This window comes from Dermacentor albipictus, chromosome 1 (assembly GCF_038994185.2).
Source record: "Dermacentor albipictus isolate Rhodes 1998 colony chromosome 1, USDA_Dalb.pri_finalv2, whole genome shotgun sequence".
Taxonomy (NCBI): Eukaryota; Metazoa; Arthropoda; class Arachnida; order Ixodida; family Ixodidae; genus Dermacentor; species Dermacentor albipictus.
The window spans coordinates 154,855,064-154,878,337 of record NC_091821.1 but is presented as its reverse complement, the minus strand read 5'-3'; the positions used below and the strand labels follow the sequence as shown (position 1 = coordinate 154,878,337).

The 23,274-nt window shown below is 48.0% G+C and overlaps 1 protein-coding gene, 1 non-coding gene and 1 pseudogene across 2 annotated transcripts in view; all 3 read left to right on the top strand.

Moving 5' to 3' along the window:
• Positions 1-6,398: 6,398 nt before the first annotated feature.
• LOC139050963 (cysteine and glycine-rich protein 1-like) overlaps positions 6,399-23,274 on the top strand; it is a 36,435-nt gene continuing 19,559 nt past the window's right edge. Inside the window, exons 1-3 of the mRNA XM_070527878.1 lie at positions 6,399-6,555; positions 21,705-21,839; positions 22,113-22,275. Coding sequence (XP_070383979.1) covers positions 6,506-6,555; positions 21,705-21,839; positions 22,113-22,275 — 348 coding nt within the window. The 5' untranslated portion in view covers positions 6,399-6,505. The remainder of the gene's footprint in view (positions 6,556-21,704; positions 21,840-22,112; positions 22,276-23,274) is intronic.
• On the top strand, positions 10,905-10,977 carry TRNAS-CGA (transfer RNA serine (anticodon CGA)). The gene has a single exon. It is a non-coding gene; the product is annotated as a tRNA-Ser (tRNA).
• LOC139055031 (U2 spliceosomal RNA) lies at positions 17,518-17,692 on the top strand (annotated as a pseudogene).

Here is a 23,274-nt window from a genome sequence, read left to right as displayed (position 1 = left end):
CCCCCCCCCACCCGTTGCCTCGCGCGCGACGGAAGACGGCGCGCTTCCTCCGCGCTTCCCTTCCTCGCGCGCGCGAGTTTGAGCCGCGATCATCGTGTGACCCTCGCAAGTTTCACTCGCACATACAGCATACGGCGACAATGTAATTGCGCTTGGACTCTATGCGGAACATCACGGCGACGGCAAACATGCGCCCGGAGCGTCCATTGCTATCGCAATAAAGAAAGACAGAAAAAAAAAGCTGCGAGGTTCCTGGCGCTAATCGCAGAAAGGGCAATAAGAGGCAGACGACAGCCTGTCTTCGACAATTCTTCCACGATCCTCAGAGGACTCACTCGCCTTCCTAGCCGATGACGCACAGCGATTGTGGGTGATAATCTCTATGATCAAAACATCTCTGCTGAGGTGGAGTGCAGTGCCCACTGACACCCAAGCCGCGTACTGCGATTCGCTGTCATCGTACAGCGACTGAAGGCGGTCTTCAGTTTTCTCTTCCGTTTCCGTATTTCTTGTTTTGCAGCGTTCTCTTCCGTTTTGTCGCCTTCGCATCAGATACTGTTGGTACATTTACTCGTGTGCAAGAGGTCATGGGATGGCGTCCCCGCCACGGTGGCTGTATTCATATGTGGGTGGGATACGCAAATATTGATTGATTTGATTTGATTGGTTGATTTAGGCACAAACGATGCACTTAGGCTTAGCTGAAATATAAAGAACCATAGGTGGCCAGAATTAAACCGGAGGCCCAACCACGACTTCGCAGCGGCTAGCGTCCTGTCCTGTTTGTTTGTCGCTCTCGTACGCCTTTAAGCGCCAGTTAAAGTTGTGTCAGCCTACACGTATATGCCTAGCTTACGAACTCAGGCTTCTCAGATAAGCTTTGACTCTTGGATGGCGCGACATACAAGAGCGGCCTATCCGACTTCCCAGAACTTCATTCCTTCTTGTTGCTACAAAGCCGGTCAAAGCTACAAAATATGGGCGAAATGCACGCGGCTTGTAAAAGAAAATAAACAAATGGAATAAAAAGAATGGAGGAAAAAAAAACGTGTACGTGAGCAATACACTGGCATCAGGAAAAGTACCAGAGCTCGGAAAAAGAGTGGGCTAAAAGGTTCCTACAAACAAGTTTTCTTATTAAAACGTCTTTTTTTTCTTCTTTAGCTTTCAATAGAAGCGCCCTATTTTTTCTTTTCTTCCGACCACCGACTTACTGTGGCCAGTATCAGTGATTTCCCTGACGGGGGTGTACACACCAGCTTGTACGCACCCCTTAATTCGTCACGATATTTCTTACGCTCGATGGCAAATTTTGTTTAATAGTGTCGGAAGAAGGGCATGTACGCGAAAGGATACATTGTCCACCGTTGGCTTGTGGGGCAAGGAACCACGACTTCCACGGCGAAATAAAGTGCGGCGAATACGAGGACCGCCCGAGCTTCAAAGGGCCAGGGCGCAAGCTTGGGAAGCGTGCAGCGAGACGGCAGGAATTTCGATGCGGAGTGGAACATCTTACGACGACTGAAGGAGCATTTCTCGACGTTCCCCACTTCGATCGTCGCTATATGTTTCCCAAGTTGCAAGATGTCGCCGGTCATCTTTTGCTTGTACCGATCACCACGTACACTGTCGAGCGCTTCTTTTCGGACCCTAATTAAACCGTGTCTTGTTGTCAGAAGGAAGACGCCTTCTCCCTAACCACGTGTGAATGAGCTGCTCAGCACCACCTTTGAAGTCCCGGAACTGCCAGACGCCCGATATGCCACTGACAATGACCGACGGGGTTTTCTTTTTTTTCGATTTTTATCGAGAAAGTGGTGGGAAGCCCAGACCGATGTCACTGTTCAGAATATGGTTGAGAATGTGCACATATATTTGTGGTGTTTTCGTTTTTTTTTTATTAGCAGGAAGTACACAGGTGTCTTGGTTTATATTTCTTTTACTAGTTTAATTAGTTATTGAATGAACGGTCTCGGAGTGTGCAAAGTGTGTGCGCTTGTACATATTCAACCAATTGTTCTGTGCAGCAGCCGTAAATAATGTATATGTGTCATTGTCGTGCAAATTGTCGTGGCGGATATCAAAGCTCCGACATACACCGTCTGCCTGTGTGTACATTTATTAAGCATATTTAAAGAAAGACAACGCGTCCTTGAGGCCGCCTCAAGACTAAAGGGAACAGGATTTGGCATTAGTGAAGACTACTCTAAGAAGGTTTGTTTTGAGCGCAAGAAGTTGCTTCAGTTTGCTAAATCACGTGGCAGTGATTTCAAGCTTATCTTCAATAAGCTCAACATAGGTAAAAAGACATACAAGTACAATGCTGATTCCGATAACGTAATCGAGTTAGACGGATAGCCATCACAGTTCGCTACATCTCGGAAGACGGCTCACAACCTGAATTTCATTGTCGTGAATTGTCGAAGTCTAAAAAACAAAAAAAAATGAGTTTGAATCTCTTTTGGAATCGACAAAACCACATGTAGTCAATGGCACAGAGTCATGGCTAGATAGTTCAGTCTACAACAGCGAACTATTTCCGTCAGACTACACTGTTTACAGAAAAGACCGCAACTGCCACGGTGGTGGCGTTTTTGTTTTGATCCACAGCAGTCTCAGCAGCACTCCCATCAACATAGAAAGCTGCCTTAATATTTGGGGTTTTACGTGCCAAAACCACTTTCTGATTATGAGGCACGCCGTAGTGGAGGACTCCGGAAATTTTGTCCACCTGGGGTTCTTTAACGTGCACCTAAATCTAAGCACACGGGTGTTTTCGCATTTCGCCCCCAGAAAGCTGCCTTTGTGCAACGGTCTGGTGTAGGGTGATGCTCGCAAACGGCCACTCTGTAGCAATCGGATCGTTCTACAGGCCCCCAAACTGCAGGTCACCGAAGCCTTTGTTTCAAATTAATGACATCATGCTCTCGTTAAACACGACATATATTATTCTTGGTGGCGACTTTAACTTTCCCCATATTAAATGGGAAAACTTTCAACTGCAAAACAATTCCTCGTCTCTTATTTCCACAGCATTTTGCGAGCTGATAAAAGCCAACTCTCTGTTCCAGTTTGTTGAGCGCTCAACAAGGTTAGGATCAGCTAATGAAAGCATAATTGATCTGTTCCTCTGTAACGATCGAGATCTTGTGTCCAGCGTCACCGTAATTCCCGGTATAAGCGACCACGAAATCGTTACTGCAAAACTAACGTGTACTGCTATGCGCCGAAAAAGCCCACCGCCACGGAAGGTGTTCTTTTATAATAAAGCAGATTACTCATCGCTATCTCTGGAACTTGACGGCTTTCTACCTGAATTTCGTCGACACACCTCAAACATCGACGTTAATTCTGCCTGGTGTTTGTTTAAAGCTAAGCTATTGTCATTAGTTCAAGTTTACGTCCCATCACGCATTGTATCGTCCCGACGGCAATCTGATAAGCCATGGATGAACCGCAACCTTCGATCAATTATGAACAGGAGGCACCGATTATATCGCAAATATTGCACATGCCCGGATTCCGACACGTATCTTAAGATGAAAGACCTATGCAAGACTATCAACAAAGAAATGAGGAACGCTGAGGCTACATACCTGCGCACATTAGGTGATAAAATAAAATCTAATCTGAAAGATCTCTGGAAGTATGTCAAAAGTAAAGGGAACAACAAAGTAACTGTGCCTGATACTATAGATGACGTAAATTACGGTGATGACGTAACCAGCAAAACTGAGCACTTCAATCACTACTTCCAATCAATATTTTGCGGCACTGCTGCTATTGTGAAAGACTTACCAATTCCTACCGACTTCGAACAAATGGAAAACATCGAAATAACAGAACAGGGAGTTGCTTCACTGCTTAAGAACGTTAAAGTTAGCTCCACATCTGGTCCTGACCACATTCCAAACTATGTCTTAAAGAACTGTGCTGCATCTGTCGCCCCATTTTTAGTAATTCTTTTTCAGGCATCTATCGAAGAGGGGTCCCTGCCTAAGGATGGGAAAAGTGGTAACGTAGTACCTGTGTTCAAAGGCGGCGACAAGACAAAGACAAAAAATTACAGACCTATTTCACTAATTAGCGTCTCATGTAAGCTACTAGAGCATATAATTTATACCAACTTAATGAGTCACTTACAGAGCAACGGATTCTTTTGCCCCACGCAACATGGGTTTCGCCGGGGATCCTCATGTGACACTCAGCTAATCGAGTTCACCCATGATATCGCATCATCAATAAATAACGGACACCAGGTCGACTGCGTATTTCTGGATTTTCAGAAAGCTTTTGATTCTGTTGCACATAACCTTCTACTCACAAAATTGTCTGCCATCAAAATTCCAGCATCACTGATGAAATGGCTTGAGGCGTATCTTACTGGTAGAAAGCAGCGTGTTGTCCTTGAAGGACTGACCTCATCAGAGACTGAAGTCTTATCGGGCGTTCCACAGGGGTCCGTCTTGGGCCCACTGTTATTTCTAATATTTATAAATGACATAGGAACGCATCTTTCCAGTCACATACGCCTGTATGCTGATGATTGTTGCATATATCGCACCATTACGTCCCCTGCCGATTCAAGTATCTTACAAAATGACCTTCTAACAGTGTCCACGTGGTGCGACAGCTGGAGCATGAAATTAAACTCTGCCAAGTGCAATGTCATTCGCTTCACTAACAAGAGGGTACCACTTGTTAAAAATTACTTTCTAAACAGTGAACCATTGATCGAGGTAAATAGTTACAAGTACTTAGGCGTTGTCTTTAAATATAATCTTTCTTGGAATGACCATATAGAGAGCGTGGCGTTAAAGGCTAGTCGTATGTTACATTTTCTAAAACGTAATTTCTGGAGAGCCCGCCATAAGGTAAAGGAAACGCTTTATTTAACAAACGTTCGTCCGATGTTAGAGTACGGCAGCTCTGCCTGGGACCCAGAGACAAACGCAGCCATTAACCAACTGGAACGAATACAAAAACGCGCCGCCCGGTTCGTTACTGCCAACTATGATTTCACTCAGAGCTCATCACAAATACGTGTTAACTTGGGATGGCCACTTCTCGAGAACCGACGGAAATATTTGCGGCTTAAACTTTTCTTCAATATTTACACAGGCAAGACTGGTTTGTGCAGGGACACATACATAAAGAACCCAAGCTACATATCGCCTAGAACAGATCATTCGCTAAAGGTGCAACAGTACAAATGCCGTATCAACCTGTATAAGCATTCCTTCTTTTCAAAAACTGTGCATGATTGGAATAAACTGCCGCTCGAAATTGTTACAGCAACGCCATCTGTGTTCGTAACTTTGTTGTGGAAACATTTATATCTTTAGTTCTAAAATGTGTTTCGCTTCGGACAGAATAGGAGATTAACCTTTCCTGTCCGCGGCTTTTTGCCTTACTCGCTGTTCTTTTTTTTCATTACATTATTCTAATTATAGTTATTATTAATAATATCATTGCGTCGTATTATGTACTAAAGTGTATTTATATTGTATTTCATAATAACCTCTAGTGTAATGTTGTGTTAAGTACTGTGTTTTCAATATCAATATTTTGTTGTATTGTGTATTAGATCTATCCTTTTGTAACATCAATCATCTGTATTTCCATCATTTGTATACTCCTTCCCCCTACTCTAATGCCCAACATTGGGCGCTGTAGGTATGTAAGTAAATAAATAAATAAGCATGGACTCGGCTTCTTGGTATTTATGCAGAGGACACATTTTATGTAATCCAACTGTTGTTTAGTCTTGTCTGTTCATAAATACGTCTTTAGTTCTTGTGTAAAGTGAAGGAATTGTTCGAAATTTCTTTGTCATGAGTTTTGGAGCCATAAACGTTACTAGTGCTATACAACACATCAGTGAAAAAAAAAAGAGAGAGAGTGAAGTGAATGAATGACTACCGCTTATTCTCTATCCTACAAAAATGACTACCCCCTCTCCCTGAAAATTTAGACCCCCCCCCTTACCTCCCTGATTTCAATTTCTGGGGAAACCCCTGACCCAGTTGCGACTTTTTTCTGTCCCCATATACAGAGTGTCCCAGCTAACTTTAGCCAGAGATTAAAAATAGAAAGGTAATTTGTTTGCCGGCGCTTGGAGATACTCAAACAATTATTTTTTCATTCAGCCTAATTAGATAATTAGTCTTAATTAATCAACTTCTCAAATATTATAATTAGATAATAAGTGTCAATGAGAAAATTGTAGAGCGTCATGAAAAAATCCCGATGCAGCTTTCTGTTGCTCAATAGGTGCTACATAGAAGAGTTTTTCCTAGCGCGAAAGAAGCCCACAAATGCACGCAAAATTGCCGCGCGACTGGCCGCTCGAGGCAACCTGTATATATGCTCTTCGGCCAATTCCCCATTGTAAGCATTTCTCGTAAGCCGTAATGCCAATAACACTAGCAACAGTGTGCAGTTAGGGGAAGAAAAAGAAGAGCAGTAGGAAGAGAGCGAGGCGTACGTGCCGCCGGAGCCGACCATGGAGGCCAGCCGTTGCACCAGCGGCTCGGACCTGACCTGTGCGTCCAGGTGAGATGCGCTGCACGGCCGGCCTTCGCGGCTCGAGAGCAGACGCTCGATGTACGCCGACGACGCGGCTGGTTCGCTCGCCGGGTCATGGATCTGGCGTACTCGCGCGCGCTGCCTCCTACAGCTGCCTCCTACGACAGATCACAAGATCTGTCGTCTGGCGCGCCCCTTGGCAGGGCTTCTTAAACAGGCCTTTCAAGCGCATGAAATTTAAGAGCACTGGTACTCTCAATCACTGAGGCTTTGGAACAATGCAAGTGTGACCGTCCCAAACACGCGGAGTGACGACAGTCCTGACCTCAGACGTAGTCATGTCGGAGCTTTTGGTGCAGACAGTGCACGGCTGCACCGACTGGTATTAGCGCATGGCGTCACGCGCCCCCCTCCCCCCCCCCCACCCCCCGCATTGACATGGGCTTCAGAAGTTCGGGTGGTCTATATATATATACACCTGCGGATGTCGGCATACTTAAAATATCCCGCAAGCCATTCACTCTGTTACAGTAAAAAAAAAAAGGAGTTATAAGGGATATTAATGCATGAAAAGTTTGTGTCGTTGATAGTCTTGAACAGTCTACGTTAAAAATTTAATTATGGGGTTTTACCTGCCAAAACCACGATATGATTACGATTCACATCGTAGTGGGGGACTTCGGAATAATTTGGACCACCTGCCATTCTTCAACTTGCACCTAAATCTAAGTACTAAATCTAAGTACACGGGTATTTTCGCATTTCGTCCCCATCGAAATGCGGCGGCCGTGGCCGGGATTCGATCCCGCGACCTCGTGCTTTGCAGCCCATCATCATATACCCGCCGTGGTTGCCTAATGGCTAGTATATAGCGTTGTGAGGCTTCAACTTGCACCTAAATCTAAGTACTAAATCTAAGTACACGGATATTTTCGCATTTCGTCCCCATCGAAATGCGGCGGCCGTGGCCGGGATTCGATCCCGCGACCTCGTGCTTTGCAGCCCATCATCATATACCCGCCGTGGTTGCCTAATAGCTAGTATATAGCGTTGTGAGGCGCATTAAGAGGTTAGGTAATAACACACGGTCAACATCGTCACAGGCATTTAAGACGCATATCGTGCACGTATGTATACACACAATTTTGTATCCGTATCCCTTCAATAAAAGAAGGAAAAAATTGCCTCTTCGAAGGAGCTTCGATGATTGTCTACGCAATGCATTACGCTTTGTTGCAACGGTCGCATAGCGACGCGGAAAGACGCGCGCCGTGTCTGAATTGGCGCTATAGGGTTTCGCTAAAAACAACTGAGCCTTGTCACGTGGTTCGCACAGCAATGCCTATTCCACTCCACGTTGCGTCAAACCCTTTCCATTCGCTAAAGGCTCGCGGAGAATCCTAAAAAGCGTGCGCTCAAAGGTGCTTCACCTCGGAGACACGCGGTTGCTCTTTTTCCCCACCAACACATACCTTATATAGACCCTGCGTTTGGCACGCTCCCAGTCGCGTGGCCATTTCGCTGCACGGTGCCATTTGCTACAGCCAGCATGAGCAAAACAGCACGTGTCGCTTGGATGTGGGGGAGGGTGGGGGGTTGTTGTGGGTCGCATTTAGGCCGTCTCACTTTTATTTATGCTTGTGTGTATGCGCGCGGTAAGCCGAGGAAAGTAACCCCACTATACCTGATCGGACTGTGCCATTTTAAAGAAAGCTTTAGGTCAATTCGCAATGCGTGTTCCTTTAGCGATGCCGGCGTCAGACAATCCGAGCCCTGGAAAGTGGCGCGTTACAGCACGTATACGATATATGCTGCTGCATTACCAACGTGATGCCGCGTCACAAGGAAAAGTGCGGTCGCGTGCGTTTAATACCAGCGCGGTGCCAAAGTTGATGCATAACGCGAAACAGTTATGGTAGAAAGCTTCTTCTAAAGACTGCTTTCAATGACATCGCACTTCAAATCATTGACTCGTGTATTTCGTACGATTTATGCACTTCAACGAGCATAGACGCAACGGTGTCCGCAGTCGTGCCCTTAGCAACTGTAGCCTAAGCAAGTTGCCGGCTGCACGCTGTCAAGCTTGTTCTGTCAAAATAGAAACATTCGCACAGCCACATGCAAGTGAATACAAACAGTTCATGTATAAAAAAAAAAAAAGGTCCGGTCATCTGAGCACTTATGAGTTCTGAATGCGAAAGCATTAATGTCCAATTGAACGTCGCTGAGGGGTCCTTCGAGTTTTGCGCTGCGAGTAGTGTACCATAGCGGTACGTGCTCCCCGAGCCAGCAAGCAGCAGCAGCCTGCGATTCCAACTCCACATGCCACCGACATCCTGCGCCACGAGAGAACGAGAATGCAACAGCTGCCACGAAGGCCGCCGGGCGCACGCAGCTGCTAAGCCCTGTGGGGTTGAGAGAGAGAGAGAGACGGACGGCGCGCCGACTTCCGAGAGCGAGACGACGGCACCCGCACGTGCGCGTGTGAGTGAGCGAAGAAACTTTATTGCAGGTCCGGCGAGGGCGCGAACTCGTCGCGCACCCGGCTAGTCCCTCGTCGGGACCGGCAGGTCTAGCCCACCGGCCGGTCGCGGGCACGCCGGACAGCCAGGATTTGCTTTTCTAGAGCGGGGCCACGCAGAAGCGAGTCCCACTCCACCTTGATGAACTTGGGGTATGTCGACCCGCACTCCCAGAGCATGTGCGCTAGAGTGGAGGTCTGCCCGCAGGACGGGCAGGCGTCGTCGCGATACACGTCGGGGTAAGCCTCGTGGAGATAGGACAGACACGGATATGTGCTGGTCTGTAGACGTCTAAGTGAAACGGCTTGCGCCCTGTTCAACTTGGGGTGAGGGGGCGGAAATACCCTTCTAGACATGTCGAAAATTTTAATGATCTCGTTGTGAGTAGCTGGAGCGTCCCTGTGGCTGTAGAGAGGAGGGGAGTCGGCGCTCCTTATAGAGGAAGCGCGGTCGGTGAGGTCACGCGCAGCCTCATGAGCAGACCCATTGAGGTTCGGGGGAGCACCCTCGACCGACGCTACGTGAGCGGGAAACCAATGGATTGAATAATGTGTGAGAGCATATGGACTCGAGCCGCTAAGAAGACGAGCAGCTTGCTTGGCGATGCAACCCTTCTGAAAAGCCTGCCGTTTTGGAATCGCTATATATCTCAGACCCACGACCGTCTAGCAGGGCGAGGGTGATGGCGGCTTACTCGGCGACTCCGGGGTCTGAAGTGCGAATGGAAGCGCTATTGGAAATCTTGCCGCTGGAGTCGACCACAACGATGGCAAAGGTCTTCCCATCACTGTACTCCGCGGCGTCGACGAAGCTTGCTCTAATGTCTCGTTGCTTGATCTGTTTGAGGATGGCTGCTGCTCTGGCCTTGCGTCCGCCCTCGTTATGGACGGGATGGACGTTTCGGGGCACAGGGGCCACTTCGAATTTGTCTCGAATGCACCTAGGGATTGGGGTAGTGACCATCTGGAATCCCGCAGATTGGTAACCCAGCTCTTCAAGGATGCGTTTACCTGCCGCTGTGATGGTCAGGCGAGTGAGTTGCGCGCGTTCTTTGGCTTCGGCAATCTCCTCGGCGGTGTTATGTACCCCCAGCTTCAGGAGATCCTCGGTATTGGTCCTGATGGGTAGCCCGAGAGCCCTCTTGTCTACTTTGCGGATGAAAGCCTTGGGCTTGTCTCGCTCCGCTCTGAGCCAGTTGTGCATAGAAATCGTGTGCGTGAGGTGGCATAGTATGAAGGCATTGATCAGCCTGAGGAGATTGTTTTCCTTCATGCCTCAGTGCCGGTTTGCGATTCTGCGAACGAGGCGGAAAGCGTTGTCTGTCTTTGCGATGATCTTGCGGAGAGCCGTTCCGTTCCCGCCGTTGTATTCGACAAACATACCCAGGACCCGAATAACGTCGACCCTGGGTAGGCCTTCGCCTAACCCCGCAGGTTAGGCGAAGGCGAGAGACGACCTATAGCCTAAGAAAGGCACTGAAGGCAGGGCAAGAACAGCGAGGGCGGACGCGGCGCACCGCCATCACGACCTCATTCGCCCCCTATGTTCCCGTGTCCTTTCGGACACGCCTTCTTTCTTTCCTTCCTTTTTTTTTTAAATTGACACTGTTCTCAATTTCCCCAATGTTTCCTTCTGCATCGTACCTGCCGTACTGAGTAACTATTAAGCGAGCGGCTTCGTAAGAGTGATTGAGAAGCTACTGCTTTCACCCAAAAAGATCACGTTCTCGTGACGCCTGCGGCAAAAAGGACGTTCCACGACCGCCGCCAAGGTTTGTGAGTGGTGGCGCTGGCTAACACTCCCAGGGTTCTACTAGGACACAGAAATACCCAAGAAACTGGATGGAAAAACATCGCCGCGGTAGCTCAATTGGTAGAGCATCGCACGCGAAATGCGAAGGTTGTGGGTTCGGTTCCCACCTGCGGCAAGTTGTTTTTTCATCCACTTTAATTTCCATAAATTTATCGTTTCTTTATTTCATTTATTAAGCACAAGTAATTTCCCCTATGTTGTCCTTGGTGTCAGTGTTTGTTGGCTTCTTGTGATACTTCAATTATGGTAATCCATGACGGCGGGTACTTGCACGCAAACTGTGGGACGAAAAAACGTGAAACGGCAGACACAACCGCGTAAGCGCAGCGCTTGTGTTTCTCTCTTCGCTTGTTTTCGTCCCCTATAGTCTGCGCATGAAAACCCACCGTCATGCACTCTGGAAATATACTTATTTGTTGCGTAATCGGATCTTTTAAAACTGATGGCAATTCTCACTAACAACCTTGTGGCCTTCAACGACCCCTTGCAAACAATCAGGGAAAATAAGAAAAAAGAGTGTCACCTTCCGGTAAAAAAAAAGAGCTGCTAAACTGAGGATCGCTTACGCAAAGGAGTCCCATAAAACGGCTAACCTATAGGAAATGTGTCTACATCTCTATCGCCACATTGTTTTACACATATATTCAGCACGACTAATGTCGAGTTCCACTTAGGGAACGCTACACCTTGATACGAATGCACAGGACCCATGTCATTCAAGGGTAAATTTACGAAGAAGGTAAGGATAAAAAGAAAGTTATTTACAAAGCAATACCTCATTATTTTGCACACCCGTTGTCCTCAGCGCAAGTCTATGACTAAAGTTCATAATGCCGCATGAAGTACAGTCTCTTCCTTTACTTTTCAAAACAGCGACGGTGCTACACCTCTCTGCGTTCCGCGTTGAAACTTGGGTGTACGACCACGCAAATAAAACTTAAGCGTGCTTGCGAACAATAATACCTTTGGCAGTGTTCAACACAATGCTGACTTTTTATTTGTCTTTGTTAGAGAATTACCGGTTTCAAGAAATTGTTGGTGTGGACAACGAACTGCTTAGCAGCTTACGAGCGTTAGGAAACTGCTTAAGCATGTCCTCAACCGCTTAGGTGCAGCCTTTTATAGACCGTTTTTTCGTAGGCGCCGCCATATTGTGAACGCAGTGGCGCCGCCTATGAGCAGCGCCATACTGGCTTGGGTGAAAGCGGTCTTTTGCATGGCAGGTATCGCTCTGCGGTAGGTTCTGGCGTTTGTTTTCGCGGTCGTGCGGTCTGTTTAGTATGGCGTGCGTATTCTACGTGGTAAACGGTTCTGGGAAACGTACTGAAGTGGTTTGATGCGTCATGGCCGGAATTTCTGCTGGCGTTGAGGTGGACGGAACACGCAGCGCGATGTGTGCGCGAATATTTGAGCCTACGATCAGCCTCGGAGATCGATTGTGTATTTGTGAATGTTCCAATCACTAATGTGACCTTATTGTAGTATTATCCTCTATTTCTAAGCTGCGGTTTAGGAGCTATGAAACATACGCGACGATCGTAACAGCGTGGGTACCGTTCTGCTACGATATGAGCTGTGCTGTTATACTTTTGACAAGCGTTCAAACTGTTCGCTACAGGTTACATTGCGTGACTATGCTTGGTTGGATGGACGAGGTTTCCACCCATGAATAAAATAGTTTTGGCTAGTAATAGCAGCATACCTTACAGTCTGAATTAAGCTTGTCCAGCAAAGCGACCGTTTACGAACTGCGCGAGCGTCCTAAGCAGTAGTAGATGCTGGATTACAGATACCTTTGTTCTATATAGCGCATGGTCCAAGCATACGGCATCAGCGGTTATATATTTATAAACGTTGTACGGCATTAGCCCATTTTCTCTTGCTTTTTAGAGAAAGAGGATGATAACCGAATTTTTTTTTCAGTTGTGTTCGTTCAGTGCTCTACGACGCACTCACGAATATTACGGAAATTTTGCGCTCAAAACTAGCCATCGGATTTTTTTTATGCGAACCTTCTCATATATTATGGCTGTATACAAGCCAAAAAGGCAATGCCGAAGAACACAGCTTATATATGTATCGTGCTGGCTCACCAACCGCAGTTATCACTGTGTTGAGCAGCGCCATGGGCCTCATGCAGCAAGGCTAGCGTAGACATATGGAAATTCAAGCACACTAGACTTGAAATGCGTGAGAACGATGCCAGTGTATCACAAATATTTGATAGCGCCTGCCGCTCAGATGTTTCGTGGTTGCCGTAAGTTGGCCGTGCACGAGCATGCGCTCTTATGTTATATGTTTTGCTCACTACGCCAATCGATCAGATAGTGAGCTGATTTACCATTTAATGTTGGTAATACAGAGACGCCAGTTTTCTTTGTTAAATTAAAATCGATATAAGCAAAATAGTTAACAACTCATACACGCACCGCGACTGATAATGCGCGTACACCGCGGCTGATTATGCGCGTCTCATTTTTGCGCCCCCAAGACACATTTCTGCTTACAGTAGTTACCGATGCACCAAAAGGCTTCCCTGACGACCTTATATGAACGAACGTGGCGTAAATTTCACAAAGTAAAATCTAAAATATCTCGAAATCGTTCCGCAGCACGCGACAGCAATACTTTCAAGCAGCGCCGCGCTGGATTGCCAAAGCCAGAGAGGAGGAAATGCTCTCCGCGCGCCCTATCCTCCTCGCCCGATGAAACGGTCTGTAGAGTATAACAGTCTCCGGTTACTGCGTCACGCCGCTATTTTCAGCCCTTGTTCAGTTTTTGCAAAGCTGCAAAATTTTATATAGCGTATGAAACTGTTGGCTTCACTGTTAAGCACAGTTGCTCTGCGACAAAGCCAAAATTTGTATTCTACGGAGAAGTCTTGAGACGCTGACTCATGTTAGCCGTTGATTCACGAAAATATCTTGTTATTATTTGTCCCCTAGGTATAGGAAAAGTAAGCATTTGTCTTGTCGGCGAGATATCGGAGCTTCATGCCTCAAGTGACGGTAGATAAACGTGGCAACGCGAGATCGTTGCTTGTTCGAATGCGAGAGAAGACGCGGTCGACAAAACGTGTGTGTGTGTGTGTGTGTGTGTGTGTGTGTGTGTGTGTGTGCGTGTGTGTGTGTGTGTGTGTGTGTGTGTGTGTGTGTGTGTGTGTGTGTGTGTGTGTGTGTGTGTGTGTGTGTGTGTGTGTGTGTGTGTGTGTGTGTGTGTGTGTGTGTGTGTGTGTGTTAAAGCGCAGTTCTTAGGCGCCAATTCCTGCGTTGGCGCCACTCGTAACCGAGCGAACGAGTACAGCGAAGCATGAAAGAGCGAACGTGGAGCGTAGCGGGGAATGAAAGACGGCGATAGCGAGGAGGAAAGCAGAGGAGGAGGGTATGATGAAAGCGTGAGAAGAAAAGCTCAGTGCCGCACAACACGGGCTCTGCGGCGACGATGGCTACGAGATGGCGTCAGAGTAGCACGCATCGTCTGTTCATCGATGACGCCACTGGTACCATATACGGAAACAATGCGCTGCATGAGCGGAGGTCTCTCTGCGGCGGATGCTGTGAATCGCGCCCATGCGTCACCCACGTACGGGAGACAGTCGCGCCATACTTGGCTCTGTTTGCAACGTGCCGCACGAGACAGATTGTCGAAACCAGCCAATATATCGCGAAATGAAAACGCGTATAGAGCTGCGCTCGAATTTCGAATTGGGGAGTATCGTAATCGTCGGTGAATTTTTTTCCTGTTTTCTTTTTGTACTCCGCTTGGTGCTCAATTTTGTCTCAGAGCATGGACTAGAGATTGTTTGAGAAGGGGTCCAACAATGTGCGAGACTATGGCGCATGCAAGGCTGCTCCCACCCCGGCTGTTCTCTGAGACAAAATTAAATCCATAGCACCCCGCAACAGTATCCCATCAATCAAGTCCACGTCACTCATGCTTTTGAAACTTTACCATTCCTTTCAAAATGTTTATTAGAGAACGCTTCGATCTCTGATTCATGTGTGACCGTTTGAACGAGCAGGAGTCACGCTTCCGACGAATTGTGACTGATGATCGTCCCGACGAAACAGTGGCGATATTTTGGTAGCTAATACTAAATAATTTCGAAGGTTGCAGCGGTACGCGGCGCTGAAAAGACTTGTAGTACATAGGTATACATTCAAAAACGGAGAAAACTGCCAGTGACGTTACGAATTGGAGCGCAAAACGAGCATCGGCTGCTGCAGTGCTGCATACTTGCAATGACCGCAGTCAGTCGGGAGTCCCTTCGTTCACTTATGGTGGTTGCCACGCAGCAAATTACTGTTGGTGGCCTCTATATTGCGTAGCAGCCCGCGCGGTGCGTATTGGATGGTGCTGGCCGGATGGGCGACAACTGATGAATATCGCGCAGCTGCGCGCGCCGATGTGGCGTCACGCATGCAAAAAAGCGCACCGGTCGGCGAGCATTGGTGGAGACGGCTACACCAAAATAGCCCCCGACGTTGGTTTTGAGTCGTCCGCGTGCCGGCACGTGCGCAGAGGCGGTCCTCTATGCGAGCGCGGCCGGCTCGGGTTTCCTGCCCGCGCGTCCCTACGTGCCGACCGGACGGCTTTTGGCCGACCCCGAATATCGGCCGCCCCGGTTTGCGCAACTGCGCCGCCAGCCGCGGACATTTCGCCACCGCCGCTATTACTGCGTCTGGGAGCCACGATGATCATGTGCCGTGCAGGCCGACATACCTGCGCGTCTGCGCGATCCACCCCGTCGCTATATATACGAACAGCGAGCTCTCTGTGGCTGAGGGTCACTGTCATTGCTCGCCTCCTTGCCGTACATTTGGGCCATCAAAATATTGCGGTAGTCGTATACTGGCTATGGCGTCGCGCTGCTGAGCTCCGAGTCGCGGGTTCGATTCAGGCCGCGGCGGCCGCAATTTCAACGGGGAGTGAAATGCAAAAGAAGCCCGTGTACTTAGATCTAGGTGCACGTTAAAAGAAGCCCAGGTGGTCAAAATTTAACCCGCAGTCCCTTACTACGGCACGGCTCATAATCAGACTGCGGTTGTGGCACGCAAAACCCTAGAATTTAATTTTTTTAGTCAAAAGATGGCGCGGATGTTATCAACGCAAACGAAACTTGGGACCTCTTTGTCTGCTTGGTGTAATTACCGCAGCTGCTCAACACAGATAAATTACACCATAAAGTAATTAATGCGTGCGAAAAACGCGTAAAGCATTTCTGATGACATCGCATCTGCCATGTGGCTATGCGATCCAGCACCCCGGATCGCCGCACCACTAGGCGTACTATATATAAAACGGCTGTGGTGTGGCGATCTGCGCTGCTGGAATGCCCATCGGTAGAAGACGCTTTGTGCAAAGTGTCATCATTTATAACGTTCACGGTCGGCAAACGACTGCGTGAAAATTATTTTTGAAAAGCTGACTCGCAAACGAAAGCCAGCTCTACATTCCCTGTTTTAGGCGTCGTCTGTTGCACAGAATGACACTCGGGTACACCCGTATGTGCTGCAATCATTTCTGGTACACCGTTTTCACCTTGTAGGCTGCACGGTCAGTAGATATCACAAACGCTAAATCAGTCTCTCTCTCTCTCTTTTTCTGCAAGTGTCTGCTATACGCGTTAAGACTGGTAAATCAGCGCACGCAGAAGCGTACACGCGCACACACACAAATCATGCGGACCTTTTCCTCTCTTCGTGTCCGGCTGATTATGAAGTTTTGATGCATAAACGCAAAGGTTTGGTGCGCCGTCGGGCGGACGAAGTGCATCCCTGTGCGACTTTTGCAGCACACTAGCTATAGCCTACTCGTGTTCATATATGTGTAAGGACAACCGGTCGAGTTCAAAACCCGGTTTTATTGGTTTTAGTCCATATACAGGTGACACGTAAATGCGTCTTTGACTGAAATGCTTAGTAATGACCAGTAATGTCTAATAATGACTGAAATGACTTGTAATTACTACAAATGGCTACGAAAGGACCAACTTGTCTAACGACAACTTGTAACGACTTCAATTCATTAGAAATGGCTAAATATGCTTAGTAATGACCAGTAATGACTAATAATGACTGAAATGACTTGTAATGACTACTAATAACTAGGATATGACCGACATGTCTAACGACTGCCTGTAATGACCACAATTGATTACAGATGACTAAAATGCTTAGTAGTGAGCAGTAATAACTAAAAGAAAAAAAAAGATACAGAGAAGAGGCAAAGAGAAAGAAGCGAAGGGTAAGAGGAGGAAGAGTAGGCTTTCGCCATTCACCTCTTAAGAGAGATCTTAAGAGACCCTGTAGATTCTTAATTTTTTTGTTCCGAGATGCCGGCTGTAGGTTCCCTGTCTACCGAAAAAATAATTGTGCTCGCTAGAACAACAACAACAACAAAAATCATGAGCTATTCCACTCTGTAAAAGTGGATGGCCACCGAAGCTGTTTAGCATACGACAAAAAGGTGACACGGAATTTTGAACAGAGGTACGGACTCATTTACCGTAATTTTTACATACATTCGCGTGGACGACGGGACCGTCGCACCGAGGAGCCGGAGGAAACTAGACACCACGGGAGAGTGGAAGGAAAAGAATGTAGATGCGCAAGCGGTTGGAATGCTGACAAAGAGAGGACGGTGGAAACTAGACATGGCCGACGTGGGTCATAGTATCTGTTCTTATCAGATTAAGATCTCACACGGGTTGTATTTGGACCCAAGATATTAGACTTACTTTTGCAAGTTGGCGGAGTGCTTGAAGCCTGCTTCACCTCCGCCCCGGGTTGGCCCGGTATTGAACTATCTTCGGGGTCGGTCCACGTTTTTTTTTGGTCTACGGATATCGATACTTGAAGAAAAGAGCGCTACGAAGACGCGGACTAAAGAGGAACATGTACGACGGACAATGCGCCTTGTCCGTCGTAGATGTTCCTCTTTTAGTCCGCGTCTTCGTAGCGCTCTTTTCTTCAAGCATGCAAAACCAACTCGCCCACATCAAGCTTCTGTTGCTTCGGATATCGATACGCTGGGAAGAAGCCAAATACAGCTTCGCTGTAGAACAGCGCACAAAAACGCGATAAAAATGAAAGTTCGTGTGTGCTGTTTCGTTCCAACGACTATATGTACCATAACAAACTCTCGTCCATTTCGTTTGTGCAGAAATAATTCTCTTACATATTTGTCCATTCGCTATACTTGCGGCATTTGACGGCGGTCAGGCAGAGGTCAATCTTTTGACTGCCTTTTTGCTTTTTGCAGTCATTGTATGACGGCGCGCGCTGAACTGCGACGTCACATAAATGCAATACCTATCTGACAGCACTCGTTTAATCGCGACGTCACACACGTACGCCACGTCGTCGCGGTTCAACGCTTGCAGTCATATAGGCATTGTTATCATATAATGACAACAAGAAATCAGGAAGGCCAGTGCCCTCACAAAATGACTTCGTTAAGCACCGCCTCGGGCCTCATTGAAGAGTACGGGCTCTCAGCCTTCACCGTGACGTCATGGCTTAAAGCGCGCAGGTTTTCTATTATGCCTGTAGTGGACAGTCAAGCCTGGCGCTGCGTGTGTCGCTGATGTCCCAATGCTCGGCCGGCCATGCGCGCGCACGCTGCCCCTTTTATTCGTTTTGTTTCTTCGTCGATGCGTTCGTCGATTCACTCTATCCTCCCGTTCAACGAAGCCGGCCAAATGGTGATTTAAAGTGAGGATGCATCCTGTCGCAAAAGAAGCGCCGAAAGATCGCAAGAGCTTGAAACCATGGAGGGAGGAAAAAGATAGGATGGAGCACACCGCAACGCGACTGAAGCCAAACCTGGTGGCCCAACACGTGATCGCACGTCAAAGTGCGCGTTTGGTTTCAGTGTTCCCGCACAAGCAGAGTCACGGCAGGGCAGCTGAACAAGTGCGCACGGAATAAAAACTACTTGCACAGCTACTGGGAACCGAACGCCTCAGCAAATATTGATTCTTGCTCCGTGATCTCGACGCAAAAGGTCACGTGCTGGGCCACCATTGTCGCTTCATGGAGCGCTCGCTTGCCAAGGCTGGCCGCCTGAGGTAATGCTCCCTCCTATATTTTGTTTTTACCCCATGGTTGAAACGCACCTAAGATGGCGGCCAGACGTGCTCTTGGGACTCATTTACCATTTCTCACGATTCCTCAACGCGCCTAAGGTCAAGTTGGCTTCAATGGTCACACTTACAATAAACGGCCTACGAAGAGGACTCGGAGGAGAGCAAGCCACGTACAGTCACGGACAGAATATTATGGACCATCACATCTAAGAAAAAGCTGAATATCTCCGCAACCTCAAACGCAATTTAGTATTTTCATTTTGGACCTCGACTAGAATATGCAACGATGTCGTGGACAGTTTTACTGGTTACATGCTACAGGCTGCTCGAGAATTGAACGTTTTCGGAGATCCCGTGATCCATTTTATTCTGTCCGCGACTGTACGTTCCAGCCTGAAATGCAGCATCGAAGCTGTTATTGTCTCCTGATAAAGGATGTGGCGCGGCGGTCGAGATGGGACGCGGTACCTGTTTGGGCACAGTGAGTGGCGTGCACGTCGCTGACTGTGTATCCGTGACCGCGTTCGAGGGCGGAGACAAAAATAGAAGCCGCGTTATTTACGCTGCGCATTGCCTGACAGACGGTGGCAGAGAGGGAGAACAAAAAAAAAAAAGTGAGAGACATGGACGTGCTTCATCGCCTCCGCTCATCGGCCCGAGCCGCTCACGAAGACGCCCGCGCGGCTACCTTGCACCGATTGCGTAATCACGGCTGCGCGACGAGATGTATTTATAGTATAGCTGCCAGGTCGCAAATGCTTTGTTGCGCTAAATGTATAGGCAAGAGAGTCTGCACTGTATAAGCGATAACGTGCGAGACGGGCCGGATCGATGAAACTCGCAGCTTGTTCTGCGTAAAGCGTAACAAGACAACGAACAGTGCCCCAGCACTGTCCCTGTCCAACGGCAGTGCCTCGCGAAGCATCTATCTCGCGCAGTGCTTTTCCACGATGTCAGTGTGCCGTGAAGAAAAAAAAAATCTCGGAAGGTTCGTTTCTTATCCCGTGCTTGCAGTGAATGCCGCACCTTCAGCGGTACCGTAAGGAACCTTTCCGTATAAGCAGTTCGTTGCACGCGCTGGTGAAGCCCTGCAGAAACCAGTATTCCGTCAGCTATAGGGTCACGTGAATAGGTACCTCTGGTTATAACTGCGCTGTTATCGAGTAGTGGGAGAGGTAGGCTCGAGAGATGCATACGGTGCATAGCGGTAGCGTACAGACAGGACATTGTATATACACTGCGGAGAGGCCCTTTACGGGCTGCGTGTTTGAGACATAACTCAGCTTTAATCAACTAATCCCCTACTCAACGGTGTGATCTCTTGTGAGAGTGATGTCAACTCAAGCTCATGCAGCTACCGCATGGATCAGAGGCTGAGAACAGATTACACGAGAGCATAACGGCAGGATAGTTCGCGTTTCCAGTGCGTAATTTCGCTGTGCAATTCTGAGCTAAAACATGTCGCAGCGGATGTAGCCTCGTCGTTGTTTATTAATTTCTCCCTATTCATTTATTTGTTTGCGGATTTATTTAGCTACTTCTGCTAGTTCGTCCGTTTATACATATTGTACCCCCTTTGAGGTTATTGCACCAGTCGGATAAGGCCATAAAAATGCCAATTATAACATCGATACAATAAGTAAAGAAGCAAATTTCATAATTTAAGCAAGAAACAAGGCAAAATAAAACAAGCACTTATGTGCCTCCTATGGAATCCAATAACATAGTGATAATGAGCGAGCTGCACCAGGTGATGCGTCATCGTAATCAGTGCAGCTAGGGGAGAAAAACGATGAAAATGTCAGCGCGCGGATAAAACGGCAACATTGTTCAAGGCATGGAAACTCTAGTTGGTATTTAGTAACCTAAAACACACACACACACACACACACACACACACACACACACACACACACACACACACACACACACACACACACACACACACACACACACACACACACACACACACGCACACACACACACACGCACGCACGCACGCACGCACACCACCACCACCACCACCACCACCACCACCAACAACAACAACAACAACAACAACAAAAACAAGAAACGAGGTTATACAAGCGGTGTCTGGAATCGAGATTCGACATACCGCCTTGTTGAATGGGTACGTCAAGTTCACTAAGGGCAGCTGTAAGAGAAACCACGGTCGAAGCGACAACGCGTAACACGCATACTTAAAAAAATATATATTATGGCATTTAGCGCGTCAGTATCAGATTGTTTGTGTAGATTCCAAATGCAAGACGCATTTTTGTAGCAATAGATCGGATTACTGATTTATGCAGTATCACTTATCACTCGTGGTTGCTAACGAATTGCAATATAAATATAAACGAAGTTTCTTTAGTTCCTATTAGGCAAATGTAACCTACATGATTGGAACAGGACATATTTTGTGTAATGATAACATCCAAGTATTTGCGTGGCCATTGCAAGTGAAACAATGTTACAAGGATAGCTAAAAGATAAAGGAGGTTGCTCATTAGCAAAATATATTTGATCACACTAAACTGTCTGCACACAAGCACGTTACGGATGATTTAAAGTGTGCTATTTTGGAATATTTGCTTCCCATTGCTTACACATTGGTATCCTTGCTTCCCATCAACAAAAGCAAAATACAACTGTGAGTCCAGCGCCGAGCCCTGCAGGGACCCCGAGATGACGCTAACCACAGACGATTCCGCAGGGAGAGACAGGATATGAACGGGAAAACATGCGCGCAGGGCGGCCGGTCAGGGCCCGAAGCCTCCGTGCGCGGCATGCGGCCGTCCAGCGAGCCGACCGCTGGGCCAGGATCTTTACTGCGCCGCATGCTACAACGAGGTACTGGTGCTGTCGCCGGGCCTGGCGCCATCAAGGTAAGCCCTGTCTCTGTACGGTACTGGGTGGTTGGTCACGTTTCACACCCGCGCGGAGAGAAGCGGGCCACATGAGACGTGGGCATGATCGCGTGCAGTTCCTTAAATATACAGAACGAATCGGCAAAAAACATTGAAAACCTAATCATTGCATTATCTGTAACTTCAACTGGCAGCAAATGTTCGCACACTGTGTGTTTTTTCATGTATGTCCCGCGCTTTGCGCGCAGCAGTAACCCCATTTGCGGCGCACTCCGGGATTGCCGCGCGCAGGTGCTCCCCGGCGCCCAGCACGTGCTCGTCGGGTTCGTGGAGCCTAGTTACGGCGTGCACGCCCAGCCAAGCTGGCCCCAGCCCGCGCAGCTCCGGCCTCGGCTACGGCGGCGGAGAGGTCTGCGCACGTTGCCGCGACGTCGTCTACTTCGCCGAGAGGCAGGTGGGCCGTCCAGCAGCCAGCCACACGCGCTTAAGTTGTCGCCTTCACTCCCAACAGGTTATGAGTTGGCATAATTACCCGAGTGATAACCGTAAATAATTTCTCCGGGTAAAGTCAAGTAATGAACGAGAGTATAGCACCTAGAAGGGAGAGTGAACACCGCAGTTAGCAGTTCACTTTCCCTTAACCCAAACTCTGACCTCCGCCGCAGCCCCAATCACTTTCGGCGTGGTTTACAGACCCTGCACAGTGTTCTCTCTTGTGAACTTCGTATGCTTGAACTTCGCTCATTTATTTGGTACGAGCGGCAGGAGATGAGCCGTTTTTGATGATGACGCAGACCTCAGACCACCTTCTATTTTCGAATTTGCAAACAGAGGAAGCTGCCGCCCCCCCCATCCGCCCCCCCCCCTTTCGTGTGTACGAGTGACGAGAGTGAGCCCCATCTTGTCCTGACACATCAGAAACCGTGCGCATTAGCAGCGTCACCGCCACGTGGAAGTGGTGCGCACAAGCAGTGCCACTGAAGCGGAGGCGCCAGTACAAGCACTGACCACGACAGACTCGTAGTATTCCACTAACCTCCTCACTCCAGTCGCCAAGCAAAGCGAAGTGCAGGCTATACGTAAGCGCCGCTGTCGTTCCTTTCATTATCAGCTCTGTTAATTGTAAGTATACTTACGTCGCCAGCCGACAGAGAGCCCTAACGCCTGCTACAAATGAATAACGGTTCGCAAATTGTTCAGCTAAGTCATCGTTCCCTCGCCACGTAGCAACAAATGTCCCCGTTGTGCTCAGTCTGGCGCCAATCGAAATTCAGGACATCGATCACCTGCTCAACGCTGAACACTACACATCCGCAAGGGCGTTACTTCTCGGTCAGAGTTAACTATACACTCTTTCCAAAGGTTCCAAGAAATAATCCACAGGAAATAAAACATACAACTTTAATTTATTCACTGTCCATTCATGTTTATTCACAAATGTATTCGCTGTACA